This window comes from Urocitellus parryii, chromosome 6, assembly GCF_045843805.1.
Source record: "Urocitellus parryii isolate mUroPar1 chromosome 6, mUroPar1.hap1, whole genome shotgun sequence".
Lineage (NCBI taxonomy): Eukaryota > Metazoa > Chordata > Mammalia > Rodentia > Sciuridae > Urocitellus > Urocitellus parryii.
This window is the reverse complement of record NC_135536.1, coordinates 157,095,242-157,109,005: the sequence shown is the minus strand read 5'-3', so window position 1 is coordinate 157,109,005 and position 13,764 is coordinate 157,095,242. Positions and strand designations below refer to the sequence as shown.

General features: G+C 40.3%; 1 protein-coding gene across 1 annotated transcript in view; it reads left to right on the top strand.

The window, feature by feature from the left end:
* The first annotated feature begins 1,972 nt into the window (after positions 1-1,972).
* Dtd1 (D-aminoacyl-tRNA deacylase 1) overlaps positions 1,973-13,764 on the top strand; it is a 203,888-nt gene continuing 192,096 nt past the window's right edge. The window contains exons 1-3 of the mRNA XM_026400693.2: positions 1,973-3,221; positions 8,668-8,758; positions 10,597-10,832. Of these exons, the coding sequence (XP_026256478.2) occupies positions 3,179-3,221; positions 8,668-8,758; positions 10,597-10,832 (370 nt within the window). The 5' untranslated portion in view covers positions 1,973-3,178. The remainder of the gene's footprint in view (positions 3,222-8,667; positions 8,759-10,596; positions 10,833-13,764) is intronic.

Sequence of the window (13,764 nt, the reverse complement as noted above, 5' to 3'; positions counted from 1 at the left end):
CTCCGCGAGAACTCCGTGAGAACGCCAGTCACCTCTCAACCACTACTTCTGGCAAAAATGCCATGTGTCATCCCGACTCGGCTGTGGCCCTCCACAGTCTTGAATTCCTAGGCTCAAGTTATCATCCTGCCTCAGCTTCCAGAGTTGCTGGGACTACAGGTGTGCCAGCACACCAAGTTTGCATATACTTAAAAATATATCAGAATACATTTCCTTCTTTTTAAAAATATTTCAACTGCAAAAGAGTGTAGAATGGTGGTTTCCAGGGGCATAGGGGAAAGGCTAAGTGGATGCAGCAAGTTGAGAGGTAGGTCAGAGGATACAAAGTATCAGAAGAAACAAATTTTGGTGTTCTATGCAGCATCATGACTTTAGTTAGTAGTAGTGTATTGTATTCAAAATAGCTAAAATTTGTCTAGAAGATTTTGTTTTTCTTTTTTACAGTGTTGGGGATCAGAGCCAGGGCCTCACTGGGCACAGTGGTGCACACCAGTAACCTCAGTGATTTGAGAGTGTGAGGCAGGAGGATGATACGTTCAAGGCAAGCCTCAGGAACCAAGTTATTGGATTTAATGGTGGAATTCAGGATTTCTATCCCTGTTACATAATAAAAAGTTTGTCTGGTCTTTGTTCTGCGTTTCTGGCACAGAACTTTTAAAACTCTTGGAATTGCCCAAGTGATAGGAGTGTCTCTGTTGTACATGAAACCCTTGATCATAGCTGAGTTTACATTAATGAGAACAATCCAGGATGAGAACTGTTTACTGGAAAGACCATTTGTGTGATTATAATGCTGGAACTTGGAGCTAGCCTTACCTGCAGGAGGGGAAAGGGTGGAGCTGGAGATTGAGTTCAACCAAGTAGCCAATGATTCAATCACACTTAAGATCATGAAACCCCAGTTAAAACCTTGGACGTTGAAGTTTCAGTTTCCTGGTTGGTGAACATGCTGATGTGCTCAAGGGTGAAGAACCCTGATTCCACACGGAGGGAGAACAGATACGCTACATTTGAAACTCTCGTAGACCTTGTCCCATGTCTTCATTTTGCTGGTCCCAATTTATATCATTTATAATAAACCCATAATTATGGGTATAGTGCTTTTCTGAGTTCAGCAAATTATTTTAGAGATTTATCAACTCTGAGGAGGTTAATATTATTAATGTCCTGATAATGAAACCCCTCTGCCTTTTCTGCCAGGATGCAATCCAAGTTCACGGGTCATATGTAGTTTTTCTGTCTCTCTAAAAGTCTCCTTTAATCTGAAATAGTCCCTTAGACTTTTTTTCTTGATATTAGAAGAATTCTGACTAGTTATTTGTTAGAATATTCTTAATTTAGGTTTGTCTGATGTTTCTTCAAGATTGGATTCAGGTTTTACATTTCTTTTTTTGGCAGAAATAATTTAAAATTGACATTGTCACCAGGCATGGTGGCGCATACTTTTAATCCCAGCAGCTTGGGAGGCTGAGGATCATAAGTTCAAATCAAATTTTAGCAACTTGGCAAGGCCCTAAGCAAATTAGTAAGACCCTGTTGCAAAATGAAAAAATATAAAGAGATCTGGGGATGTGGCTCAGTGGTTAAGCACCCCTGGGTTCAATCCCTGGTAGCACCCCCCCCCCAAAAAAAAAGTTATTGTGTCCTTCTGGAACGGTGCAATATTGGGATATTGGGATTTCTCATTACTGTAATTTTCACTTGGACCACTTCATTCAGGTAATTTTGTATTCAATATTTAACATTCAGCCACATTATTTTTAGAGGCCTTCAAGGTGAAGACACACTGGGATGAAATCAATCTTTCTTTCTGTCTCTTTCTGCCTTTGCTTTTTGCACGCCAAGAACATGCTCTTACACTGAGCTATATATGCAATCAAAAACACCCAAAAGAGTTTTGGCACCATAATGAAAGCACAAATAACCAGGACAGGAGCAGAACTCATGGATCAGCTATGTCTTTTATTCAGCAGCAGAGTCAGTCATCAGAGGAGCTCATTTTCTGGGTAGAAAATGGCCCCCTGGTTACAGAAGGGATCTGTGTTTTATAGTTTACAATGAGGGTGGCTTAATCATTGGAGACTGCAGCAGAATGTGTCAGTTTGGGCAGTCAGGAAAAAAGTTATAAAAAGTCCAAAACTCATTGTTTTTGGGAAGGGATGAAAGCTCAAAGCCCAGTGTTCACTGCATATCTTCTTTCCTGGGATCCATTGTTACCCAGAGCTTCACTATTTTCTTTTCTCCTTCCAGGATTCATTGGCAATGGGAAAGGGTGAAAGTCTAGGGCCCATCACTCAGTATCCTCCTCCTCCCTTCAGGACCCATTGTCAATGGGAAGGGATGCATATTTCACCTTCTTCCTTCCTCCCTCCCTCCTCTTAGGTTACACTGTCTTGGTTTTCGTTTTCCATATCCTTCAATAGAGATGGAACTATTTTTTAACAATAATAATAATTTGTTAGGGTAATAGTTCCATATTCCAAGCAATTTTGCATACTTTCACTCAAATTCCCTAATAACTCTCTGAGAAGCCTAATTGTTAGTATTACTGGAGGAGTCAGAATTCTAGAATCACCATTATTTATCATTATGGCATGGCTAAATCAAACAAATACTCATAATACTTACATAATTAAATGGTTATTTTAGCAGCAGTTCCTTTTGTATTTGGCATCTGACAAGCTGCAGAGACACCAAGGCAAGGGAGGAATTTGGGAGGATCTGGGGCAGAGGAGTGGGAAAGAGGAAGGGAAAAAACAGGTATAGGATTCAGGACAAAGTTGGGACTTAGCAGTGATTGGGTTATTAGGACTGGGGATGAGGTAGAAGAAAAACAGTGCAGAGACAGAGGTCAGTCTGGGCAGAGTGGAATCTGGGCTGGAGTGGGAGGCTTGACCAGGGGTTGTAGGACGTCAGAGCTTAGGCTGAGCGCTGCTGTTGATGGGGCGGGGCCTACAGAGGATGGGCGGGGTTGGGGTTAGGTCTCTGGTAGGCGTGATTGACGTAGGCGGGACCAATCGGCGGGTGGGCGTGGCTGATGTGGGCAGGCCCCTGCCGACCTGGTCGAACTGGGCGCGCTTCCGGGTGTCACCCGCAGAGGGCGCCGGGCCGGGAATCGCCCGTTGAGTAGCGAGGCCGGACAGAGCACGGCGCCGCCCCACTCGCCCCAGCCGCCGCCATGAAGGCCGTGGTGCAGCGCGTCACCCGGGCCAGCGTCACAGGTCAGTCGGGCGGGGCCGGGCCCGGGAGGAGCCGCCCCTGACCCCCGCGACCCGCCGTCTCGCGTGGGGGTTCCTCGGCGCCATCCTCGGGGCTGCTACAGGCCCCCGGTGAGCTCGGCCCCCCGCAGCCCCAGTTCCCTCTCGGCTCTCGGGCAGCGCTGCGGTCGGGAGCGCCCCGCACGTGCCTGGCCGGCGGCCGCGCACCGCTGGTTCCGGAGCTCCGTTTTGGGTTCAGTTTAAGCGCACCTCATCATCGTTATCATCGTCATTTTTCTTTCTTTCTTTTTTTTTTTTTTTTTTTGGTCCTGCGTACTGTGTAGCAGAACCTGCGAGTGTCCCCCTGGCCGACTCTTCAGCATACTGTTGCACAAACAACACGTAGGGAGCATTTCCGGAGCCGGGACTCCGCCCTCTTCCCGCTGCTCTACCTTGAATGCTGCAGTTTTGCCGGTTTGTTTGCACATCCCAATTTTAACGGAGCTTGACTCCGGATAAGATGCACAGAGGTGAAGAGTTGCTTCTCTGATGAGCTCTGACAGTTGTGTACACGCACGTGACTTCGCCTAGACCAGATGCAGAAGGTTCCCAGTCACTGGATGCGGGTCTTCCCCATGCTGAACCCTGCCACTATGGGTCAGAACCTAAAGAATTCGAGATGGAACATTTCTAATTTCTGAGGATCAGGTCACCCAACCATTAGTCATCATTTGAACCCTCTACAGCAGGGGTCCAGATAATTAATGTAGATAGTGTAGTTGTTTTAAGTACTGAAACTTTGGTTTGAAAGGTATTAAAAAAATTCAAATAACAGGTTTTATATTGTCTTTAGTCTTATAAATTATTATTGGTAATATTATATTGTTTCAAGCCAGGGGTGCCAGCTACTCAGGAGGCTGAGGCAGGTGGATGATTTTAGCCCAGGAACCAGCCTGAGGAACATAGGGTGACCCCTTTTCACAACAACAACAAAACCACAAAACCCAAAAACATTGTTTTAATAATAAAAAAAAAAAATTCCAGATATTCTTTCCTTCAAGCCAGTCTATACCAAAGATGTGTTTTTGGGTCCAGGAAGTATAAATGTAAAAACAAAACAACCCCCACCCCCCAAGAAACAAAATCACATGTTTAGATCTACTTTTCAACCTTTATTAGTAAGCTGTTGGGTAACTTTGGTTTTAGAATGATCCTGGAATAATAAGGAATAAAGGGTAGGCCAGAACTGGGGTTCTTGGAGTTTTCAAAGGGCTTATAACATTTCAGTTAATATTCACATTCACAAAAACTGGGGGAATTCATAGATAAGACTTTTTGTTTATTTGGGAGAATCTAGCTGTCTGTTTTGTATGGTCATCAACAACAAATTTGAATTTCTGCCCCTTGAACAAATTTCTGTCCTGCAATCTGGAGTATTGATGATATATATTTATTCTGTGAGATTTGCTGAATGGATTTTGAGGGTTTTTTTTGTTTAGTTTTGTTTGTTTTTGATACTGGAGTTTGAACCCCGGGGATGTTTACCACTGAGCTACATCCTCAGACCTTTTTTTTTTTTTTAAAAAAAAAATTATTTAAAAAATTTTAAGTCTTGCTGAGTTGTTTAGGGACTCACTAAGTTGCTGAGGCTGGCCACAAATTTTGATCCTCCTCTCTCAGTCTCCCAAGTGGCTGGAATTACAGGGGTGTTCCACTGCATCTGGCAGAGTTTGAGTTCTTTTAATTTACTACTTAAATTGTAGGGATGGGGCTGTAGCTCAGTGGTAGACTACTTGCATAGTATGCATGAAGCTCTGGGTTCAATCTCCAGCATTAGAAACAAACAAACCAACCCCCTCTACATTAAATTGTATACTTTTAGTTAAACCAAAAGATTAAAAAAAAGATAAGGGGGTTAAATTGTGAGAACATGTTAAGTTATTTGGAAATTCTAGATTGGGGAACCATGGAATTCTCAATATGGAGGGACCCTTGAGTTATCCAGACCTTCTAGTTGTAATGGCAAAGGATCTTCTGGATTCCCCAAGAAATTTGAGTGGATTCACTGAAAGTTAGCAGCATTTGAATGATATTTCATTTTAGAGGTTTTAAAACACCACTTCCTATTTTATGGCAAGGACGAAGTAGCAGAACTCACACATCTTGTTATGTGGCAGGTTCATTTTATAAGATTGATCAGGGGCTGGGGTAGAGCATTTGCCTAGCATGTATGAGGCCCTGGGTTCGATTTTCATCACTGCATATAAATGAATAAATAAAAAATACATTTCCATCAACAACTAAAAAATATTAAAAAAAAGATTGGTCAGGCACATTTTGATTTTTTTACAATGGTTATTTGTTAAATTTTTTTCTTTTATGGTGCTGGGGATTGAACTCAGTGCTTTTGCATGCTAAGCAGCATTCTAAAACTGAGCTGTACTCCTAACTTTAAAAACTTTAAAAACTTTATTCAGAAAGGTTTCAAACATTCAATAGAAGAAATAACACAGTAACCCCCATGTCCATCACTAAGTCTCAGCAAGTAAACTTGGTGTGTATATAGTGTTTCAGAGATTGTGATGTCTTTAAGGGGTCTCCCATGCCACTTATTTGTGGAGAAATTGACCAAACATCTCTGCTGTTTTCCAGCTCTGTGATCTTTTTGTCTACAGTGGTGATTCTCAAGTTTTTCCCTTAGAAAACCATTGTTTATCATAAAAGAACCCTTTAAACTTCCAAGTTCTTATGCTTGTTCCTGGAGAAAGGCAAAACTGCTCTAAAATAAGATGGCAATGTCTGTGTCATATATAGACTTCGGGGGCATACTTTATTTCTTATGAAGATAATAAATTATAAAAATGTTGAGAATCTACTCTTAGAAGATAATCCTAATTGTAGAAAAAGCTTTTATGCACAAAGATTGTCTCTACACATACTTATTGAAGGGAAAAATTTGAAACAAGCCATGTGTCCAATAAAATGGTTAATCAGTCACTGAATAGGATGCAGCTGTTAAAAGGTGCTCAGGAAGTTTGGAATAGAAAAATTTTTATGTGGCGCTGGGGATGTAGCTCAAGCGGTAGCATGCTGGCCTGGCATGCGTGCGGCCCGGGTTCCATCCTCAGCACCACATACAAACAAAGATGTTGTGTCCGCCGAAAACTACAAAATAAATATTAAAAAATTCTCTCTCTCTCTTTAAAAAAAAAAAGAAAAGAAAAATTTTTATGCAATGTTAAGAGAAAAGATTAGACACAAAAATTTATATCTAAATATAAAAGTTTTATGACTATAGCAGTTACAAACAAATATGAAATAAAACCAATGAACAGAGAAAATATCAAAAGGAAATCATAGGAACAGCCCACACCTATAATCCCAATGATTCAGGAGGCTGAAGCCAGAGGATTGCAAGTTCAAGTTCATCCATAGCAATTTAGGAAAAAGTTGTCTCAAAATAAACAATAAGAAGGGCTGGGGCTGTAGTTCTGTGGTAGAACCTCTCCCTGGATTCAGTTCCTGGTACTGAAGAAAAAAATCATTAAAATAATAAAGTTTTAATATTTTAAAGACAATTAAAGCTTGTCTTTGGGTTTTTGTTTTTTGGGTCCAGGGATTAAACCCAGGGACACTTAACCACTGAGCCACATCCCCATCCTTTTTATGTATTTTTTTTAGAAACAGCATCTCACTGAGTTGCTTAGGGCCTCAGCTAAGTTGCTGAGGCTGGCTTTGAACTTGCAATCCTCTTACCTCAGCTTCTGGAGCTACTGGGATTACAGGCATGTGTGACCATGCCCGTCTGTTTCTTATATTTTCCAAATTTTCTGTAATGTATGTGCATTATTTTAATTAATTAAAATCTACTGTGTTTAGAAAGCATATTGACACTGTAGAAAGTGTTGATTTATTTGAAGAACAAATAAAACTAGAAGACTTTTTCTAAAGCAGTGCAGACAAGCAAATCAAGCCCAGTTGTTTGCTCTTTATTTGTGGAAAGATTATTTCTGTTTCAACTTTTGAGTCAGTGGCTCACAGGACAATCAATCACAAATAATCTATTATAAGAAAATCAGCACTAAAGAAAATATTTTAAAATACTTTTTAGCATAAAAATAAGAGAAATTATATTTTGCTAGTATTTCGGAAATAGATTGATACTGGTGTTCCTCTAGGATCTGAATGTTAGGTGGTCCCTTGTCAGACACTTGAAGAAAGAGGTGAGATTCTCATTCTTTCTTTAACTTGCAGTGTATTGCAATGTGGTATATAGTCTGTGCTGCTTTGTTAAGTATATTTATACATATTACTATCCAGTAGAAGCAAATTACAGGAAACTGGCAGAGTTGACTGTTCTAGTCCTGATTGGATCATTAGGTTAGTATGCAATGCAGTAATCAAACAACAGTAATCTAATGTGATTGGGCAAAAAGTTGTCAAAAAAGAGGACATTATCATGATCACCACTGAGATATGGATTTAGATTCACTGTCATTGTGATGACTCTGGGCCTAAGTACTATGGCAACATTTGTTATATCGTCCACTGTAGTAGGGCATACCTTTGTTTATAAATACATTCGCAAATATAACAGTGTGTGGAAAGAGATTTTCTTTAGTGGATGGGGTGCCTGCTTTAAATGATTTGGAGATCACTGGCTTAGATTGTTACTACTGAACTACACTGGGAAATAACAGCAATTTTCTGAGGTGAAGCTTAATGCATAAATTATATTTTTGTTGTTCTCTTTTTTTTTTTTGTGGTACTGGGGATCAAACCGAGGGCCTTGTGTATGCTAGGTGAGCACCTTATTACTGAGCTATATATACCCCCACCCCTTAAAATCATAGTGTTTATGCATAATATATTTATCTGCTCTGCAGGAAGTAGGAAAAACATTTTTAAAATGATGTGAACATTTTCCATTTTGTGCTTTATGTATTTTGTTACTTGGTTTGCTGATTTCCAAGAAAAACAGAAATCTCTTTTCTAAGAATTAATCTAGCTTAGCTGGATTATTTGTGGGGGAGGAAAACCCTGTTCTGGTTTTACAGATGGCCAAATTTGATCATAGAAAGTTACAGATGTTGAGGCTGGGGTTATGGCTCAGTGGTAGAGTGCTTGCCTAGCATGTGGGAGGTACTGGGTTTGATCCTCAGCACCATATAAAAATAAATAAATAAGTAAGGTATTTTGTTTACTTACAACTAAAAATATTTAAAAAAGATGGTTCCAGATGTTTTACCCTGTATTACCTGAGGTAACGCATATGAAAATGTTGCCCTAAAATCCTGCGATATAAAATCAGAATGTATGGGAATTATTATCATCTCCCTGTATTTGATTTTTGGATATCTCTCAGTTTTAACCAAGGAAATTATGAGAAGTATGTGTGATGTGTAAAATAACACTAAGCACTCATGACGCCTGTTTGTTAAGTCTTTTTTCCCTTTTGATTCCTTTCTAGTTGGAGAAGAGCAGATAAGTGCCATTGGACGTGGCATTTGTGTATTGCTGGGTATTTCACTGGAAGATACACAGAAGGAACTGGAGCACATGTAAGACACAAATTTCTCTGTCACTGCCATGTGCATGGGATACATAGTGGTTTCATTGGCAACTTCTATAGTTTTTTGTGCCTTTGAAGGGAGTGAGTCCTTGTCATCTTGGTCCAATCCTCCCATTGGATGTAGTATGGCTATCTTTGTGTTTCAGGTGAGACCCAGGAAGAATAAACTGTCAAACCGGAGTCAGCAGCAGAGTGGGAGCACAACTTAGCCTCCATCTCTGTTTGTTACTACATCTGTGAGCTCTGCCTCTTTGTGCAAAACAGGGCCTCTTATTAATGTTTTCTCTTTCTCTCTCTCTGTCTTTTTTTTTTTTTTGTACCAGAGTTTGAACCCAGGGGTGCTTCATTACTGAGCCACATCCCCAGTTCCTTTTAAAAATTATTTTTTAAAATTTTGAGACAGGGTCTCGCTAAGTTGCTGAGGGCCTTGCGAAATTGCCGAGGCTAGCTTTGAACTTGAGATCCTCCTGCCTCAGCCTTCTGAGCAACTGGGATTCACATAAGGACCTGGAACTTAGATTAAATTTCTGTCTCCTGGTTTTTCACAGACACTTTAGCAAAAAGCCTGAACCCAAATTAGAATCTGGGCTACTGGGGTTTGAAATTGGTGCTTTTTTACTGAGGGAGGGGAGTTTGCCATTGCTGCTACCTAATAGCTGTCTTGGTAGAGTCAGCCCTTCCTGAACTTGTTTTTTTTCCCCTGCACCAGTTGACACATTTGCTTCGATTCTGGCCACTATATATTCTGCTCCTTGGTTTGAAGAGCCTGGGTATAACTCTGCTCATTTGTGCCTTTGTTATTATATTGGAAGTCCCACTTGGAACCTAATTCCTACTAAGGTGTCAATGACTGATAGGACAGTTTGATACCACTATAGGGATGTTAATATTGCACTCTTGGTATTGAGTATTTGACTATCCCCTCCCTGGATGCTAAAAGAAGAGTAGAAGATGGTAGTGGTTAATGACTGAGTCTTTAGGTCTGAGTCTTTCTATGGCTCTGACATATAGACAGCTAATACTTAATTAGTGATTAAGAGATGTGTTCAATGTAAGGCACACGCTGGCTGTGGAGTGGGGGTATAGTACCCATTGCAGAGGACACCCACATGAAGAGTCAGTGGATTAGGATATTTAGAGCCCTTGGAAATGCCTTTGCTTTTTAACATCATTCAAAGGTGGCTCTCAGGTGGTGAAATTTCAGCTTTCATGCAGTCAGTTCTTTTGTAGTTCTTAAATCTTACCTATCCAGTTCCTTCCAAGGGGTGGCTGTCCTTTGTAATCTATCGGGGCTCAAGAAGCACATGACATAATTATCAGGTGCCTTTTCTTAGATCTTTTTGTACATTTGCAATATTTACAAGTTTTCTCTCAGAGTATTTGCATATTGATTATTTTGAATAACTCTAAGAAGGGTATAAGATGGGGTTTCATTTATTCCTGTGTAAAGATTGAATTCTTCTGTAAAAAATCAGCATTGGATTTAGGTATGGATATAGCCCCTAACTTGAAGGAACTGTCTGTGGTGTGGTTGTCATTTTGGCCTCTGTTCCCACTAGTAGTTGCTGTAAATTGGAAGGACTGACAAAAAAGAAGGAAATCCCCCCTAAAACCATATGAGTTAGGACTGTCATTACCTAGTATTGCAGATGAGGAAATTGAGGCATGGAGTGGATTAGTAACTTGCCCATGGTCACACCATCTGTAAGTAATGGAGTCACCATTAGGTTCTTATTTGGCAGGATACTGGGGACACTTTGGGCTTACAGGGTGTGTTGGGAGCCTTGTGATCCTGCATGTAGCTCTCACCACTCTTTTTCTCCTTAGGGTCCGAAAGATTTTGAACCTGCGTGTGTTTGAGGATGAGAGTGGTAAGCACTGGTCAAAGAGTGTGATGGACAAACAGTATGAGGTGCTGTGTGTCAGCCAGTTTACTCTTCAGTGTGTCCTCAAGGGGAACAAGCCTGACTTCCACCTGGCGATGCCCACAGAGCAGGCAGAGGGCTTCTACAACAATTTTCTGGAGCAGCTGCGCAAGACTTACAGGCCAGAGCTCATCAAAGGTAGGCAGGAGTTGCTGGGGGCATAGCTCAGTGGTGGAGAGCTCACCTAATATGTAAGAGGCCCCAGGTTCAACCCCTGGTACCACAAAGAAAACAAAGTAGTGAAGAGAGTGAGCCTGCACCCAGAAAGGGTGTCCCTGGGACACCTCCAAGTAGAGGGAGAAGTGAATGTACAACTGAAGCATCTCTTTTTCTGGAAAACCATTGTTTATATTTATTGCCCACTTAAAATGAAATAATAGCTGTTACTGCTGTTTCAGCTATACCCAACACATGCCCTCTGAATGCTCTTGATACTATTCACCCTTCTCCATTCTTTTGTTTATATTTTGAAAATGTTTAAGAGCCCAGAGGTGTGTTTGATATTGTGATGTTTCTTTGATTGTTTAGATTAGCCTTATCTAATAGAAACAGAGTGTGGACCCTAAATGTGAGCCAAATATGTCATTTAATTTTTATTTTTATTAATTATTTTTTGTTGTTCTTGCTATCCTGGAGATCAAACATGCTGGGCAAGTGCTATACCTCTGAGCTATACCCACAGCCCTGTCATTTTAGTTTCTAATAGCTATAATAAAAAAAGTAAAAGGAGGCTGGGAGTGTAGCTCACAGGTAGAGTGTGTGCTTAGTATGCATGAGGCCCTAGGATAGAACCCCAATTCCCCCCCCCCCAAAAAAGACAGTAAAATGAGCCAAGTGAAGTTGCTTTTAAAAGTATACTTTATTTAACCTGGTTCAGAATATTATGATTTTTTTTAACATGTAATCAATATAAACATTATGAGGTAGTTTACATCCAATTAAAATGCTTTACGTTTCTTAGAGCAGTATGAAGTTCACAACAGAATTCAGAGGAAGGTAGAGAGATATCCCATATACTCCTCCCCTACACATGCAAAGCCCTCCCATTAGTAGTATCTCCCACCAGGGAGACACATTTGTTATAACTGATGAACCTCCACTGATGTGTCATTTTCAACCACAGTTTATAGTTTCCATAAGTGTTAACTCTTGGCTCTGTGTGTTCTATGGGTTTAGATAATTTTATAATGTAATGTATCCACCATTAGAGTATCATGCAGAATATTTTCACTACCCTAAAAATCTTTGTGCTCTGTTTATTTATTCCTTTCTTCCCACAACTCTTAGTGACCACTGATGTTCATTTTATCCAGAGTTTTAGCTTTTTCCAGAGTGTCATACATACAGTTAGAATTATGTAGTATGTAGCCTTTTCAGATTGGCTTCTTTTACTTGGCAAGAAGCATTTAAAGTTCCTTTTTCATGACTTTATTGCTCATTTCTTTTTAACACTGAATAATATTCCTTTGTTTGGATGTACTATAGTTCATTTACACTTTGAGCGTGATACCTTGCAATTGGGTCTGAGTGACATCTGCACAAAGGCGAATAAATTCTGAAAGGATCCCCTTTTTCCTCTGGGGTCTGAGAATGTTCTGGCAAATTTTATTTGCATTTTTGAATGCTAGCTACTTAATGATAAATTCACAGGCATCTGGATCCCCTATTGACCTGTTAGTCGTTTTATACAATTGATCCACAAAGTGCGAAAATAATTCTTCTGAGCCCTGTTTTATCTTAGTCAAAACTAGACTAGACTGGACCCAGGAAGAGATTTGTTGCCATGCCTGTTTAGCACATGAAGTTATCCGATCATAAACTGCAAATTCATAGTTGAGCTGTCTTTCTAAATCCGAGAATTCACCCATTCCCATTAACATCTCTAAAGGGGTTTCAATATTTTGTCTCCTGTTTCTCTCCGCCTGCTTGGTACAAAAATCGGTCCAGTAAGACCACCAGAGAAGAAAGTCGCCGCCATTTAAACAAGCTCTGGCCATGGATTCCCAATCTCAAGGTGGAAGAGGTTCTTGACAGCCCAAGTCGAGCAAGTTTTGTACAAATGGCGAATTAGGACCATAAATATTATAAGAGGTTTTTAACTCTTTTATAGTTTTAAAAGGAATTATAGCATGTATGCGGACACGCTGATCTTGTTCGTTAACCTGTTCAAAAACTGCAAAAACTGAAATCTGGTAATATCTTCTCCCGTTTCCTGTGCCCTCCTGAGTCCGAGTTGTAATTAATGGTGTAAGCAAAGTCATAGCCAATTCAAAGTACCTATCAAAGCCTGTTCTTCCAGCTGGAAGTGGCCATGGCAGGTGTGGGTTCCGCTAAATGCAACCTAGCAAAATTTCCTGGTGACTGGGTTCCCTCCAACTGGGATTCTTTGTTTACTGCTCAGTCTATTCCTCTCCATTTTGAATTTGTCTCACAAAGTTTCTATTGGGACTGTCTCTCTCTCTCTGGGACATGCCCCTCAGCTTTCTTCTGAATTACTAATCTGTTTAGTTTGGTTGAGCCTAAACTCTTAGATTTGGTCTCACTCTGAGGTGATCTGCCTGGTGGGTGACTGAGTGAAGTTTGATTCCTACTCTCAATCTAGGTATAAGGAAGAGAAATTCTTTTTCGAAGAATTAGCCTCAGGCTGTTTTTCTTGCTCTATACTCTTAATTGCCCTTTGAGGCCCTTTTAAAAGATCCTGGGTGGAGGGCATTGACCTTGATCTAGATCATCAAAAATACATTTCTAATGCAGTTCAAACTTTCTGTATACTGTCTATCGTACCCCTAGACAATTTGGCAGAGAGACAGCCTTTATATAATTTTCTTGCTAGTCTCTCCCAAGTATGTAAGTCTGGTAAATCTTGTTCACAAAACCATGGGCAAAGCTCGCTAACCGTTTTTAAGAACTGTGCCAGCTGGCTCTTTTTCACTTGCTTTCCTTTCCGGTTAATTATAGTTTCTAAAATGGTTAAATGTCTTTATCTGTTGATAAGATAAATCATTATAAATCTTTAATGTCCTAGGCTTTAAAACTGTCTGCTTCCTCTGTGACCCTTCAAAAAAATTTC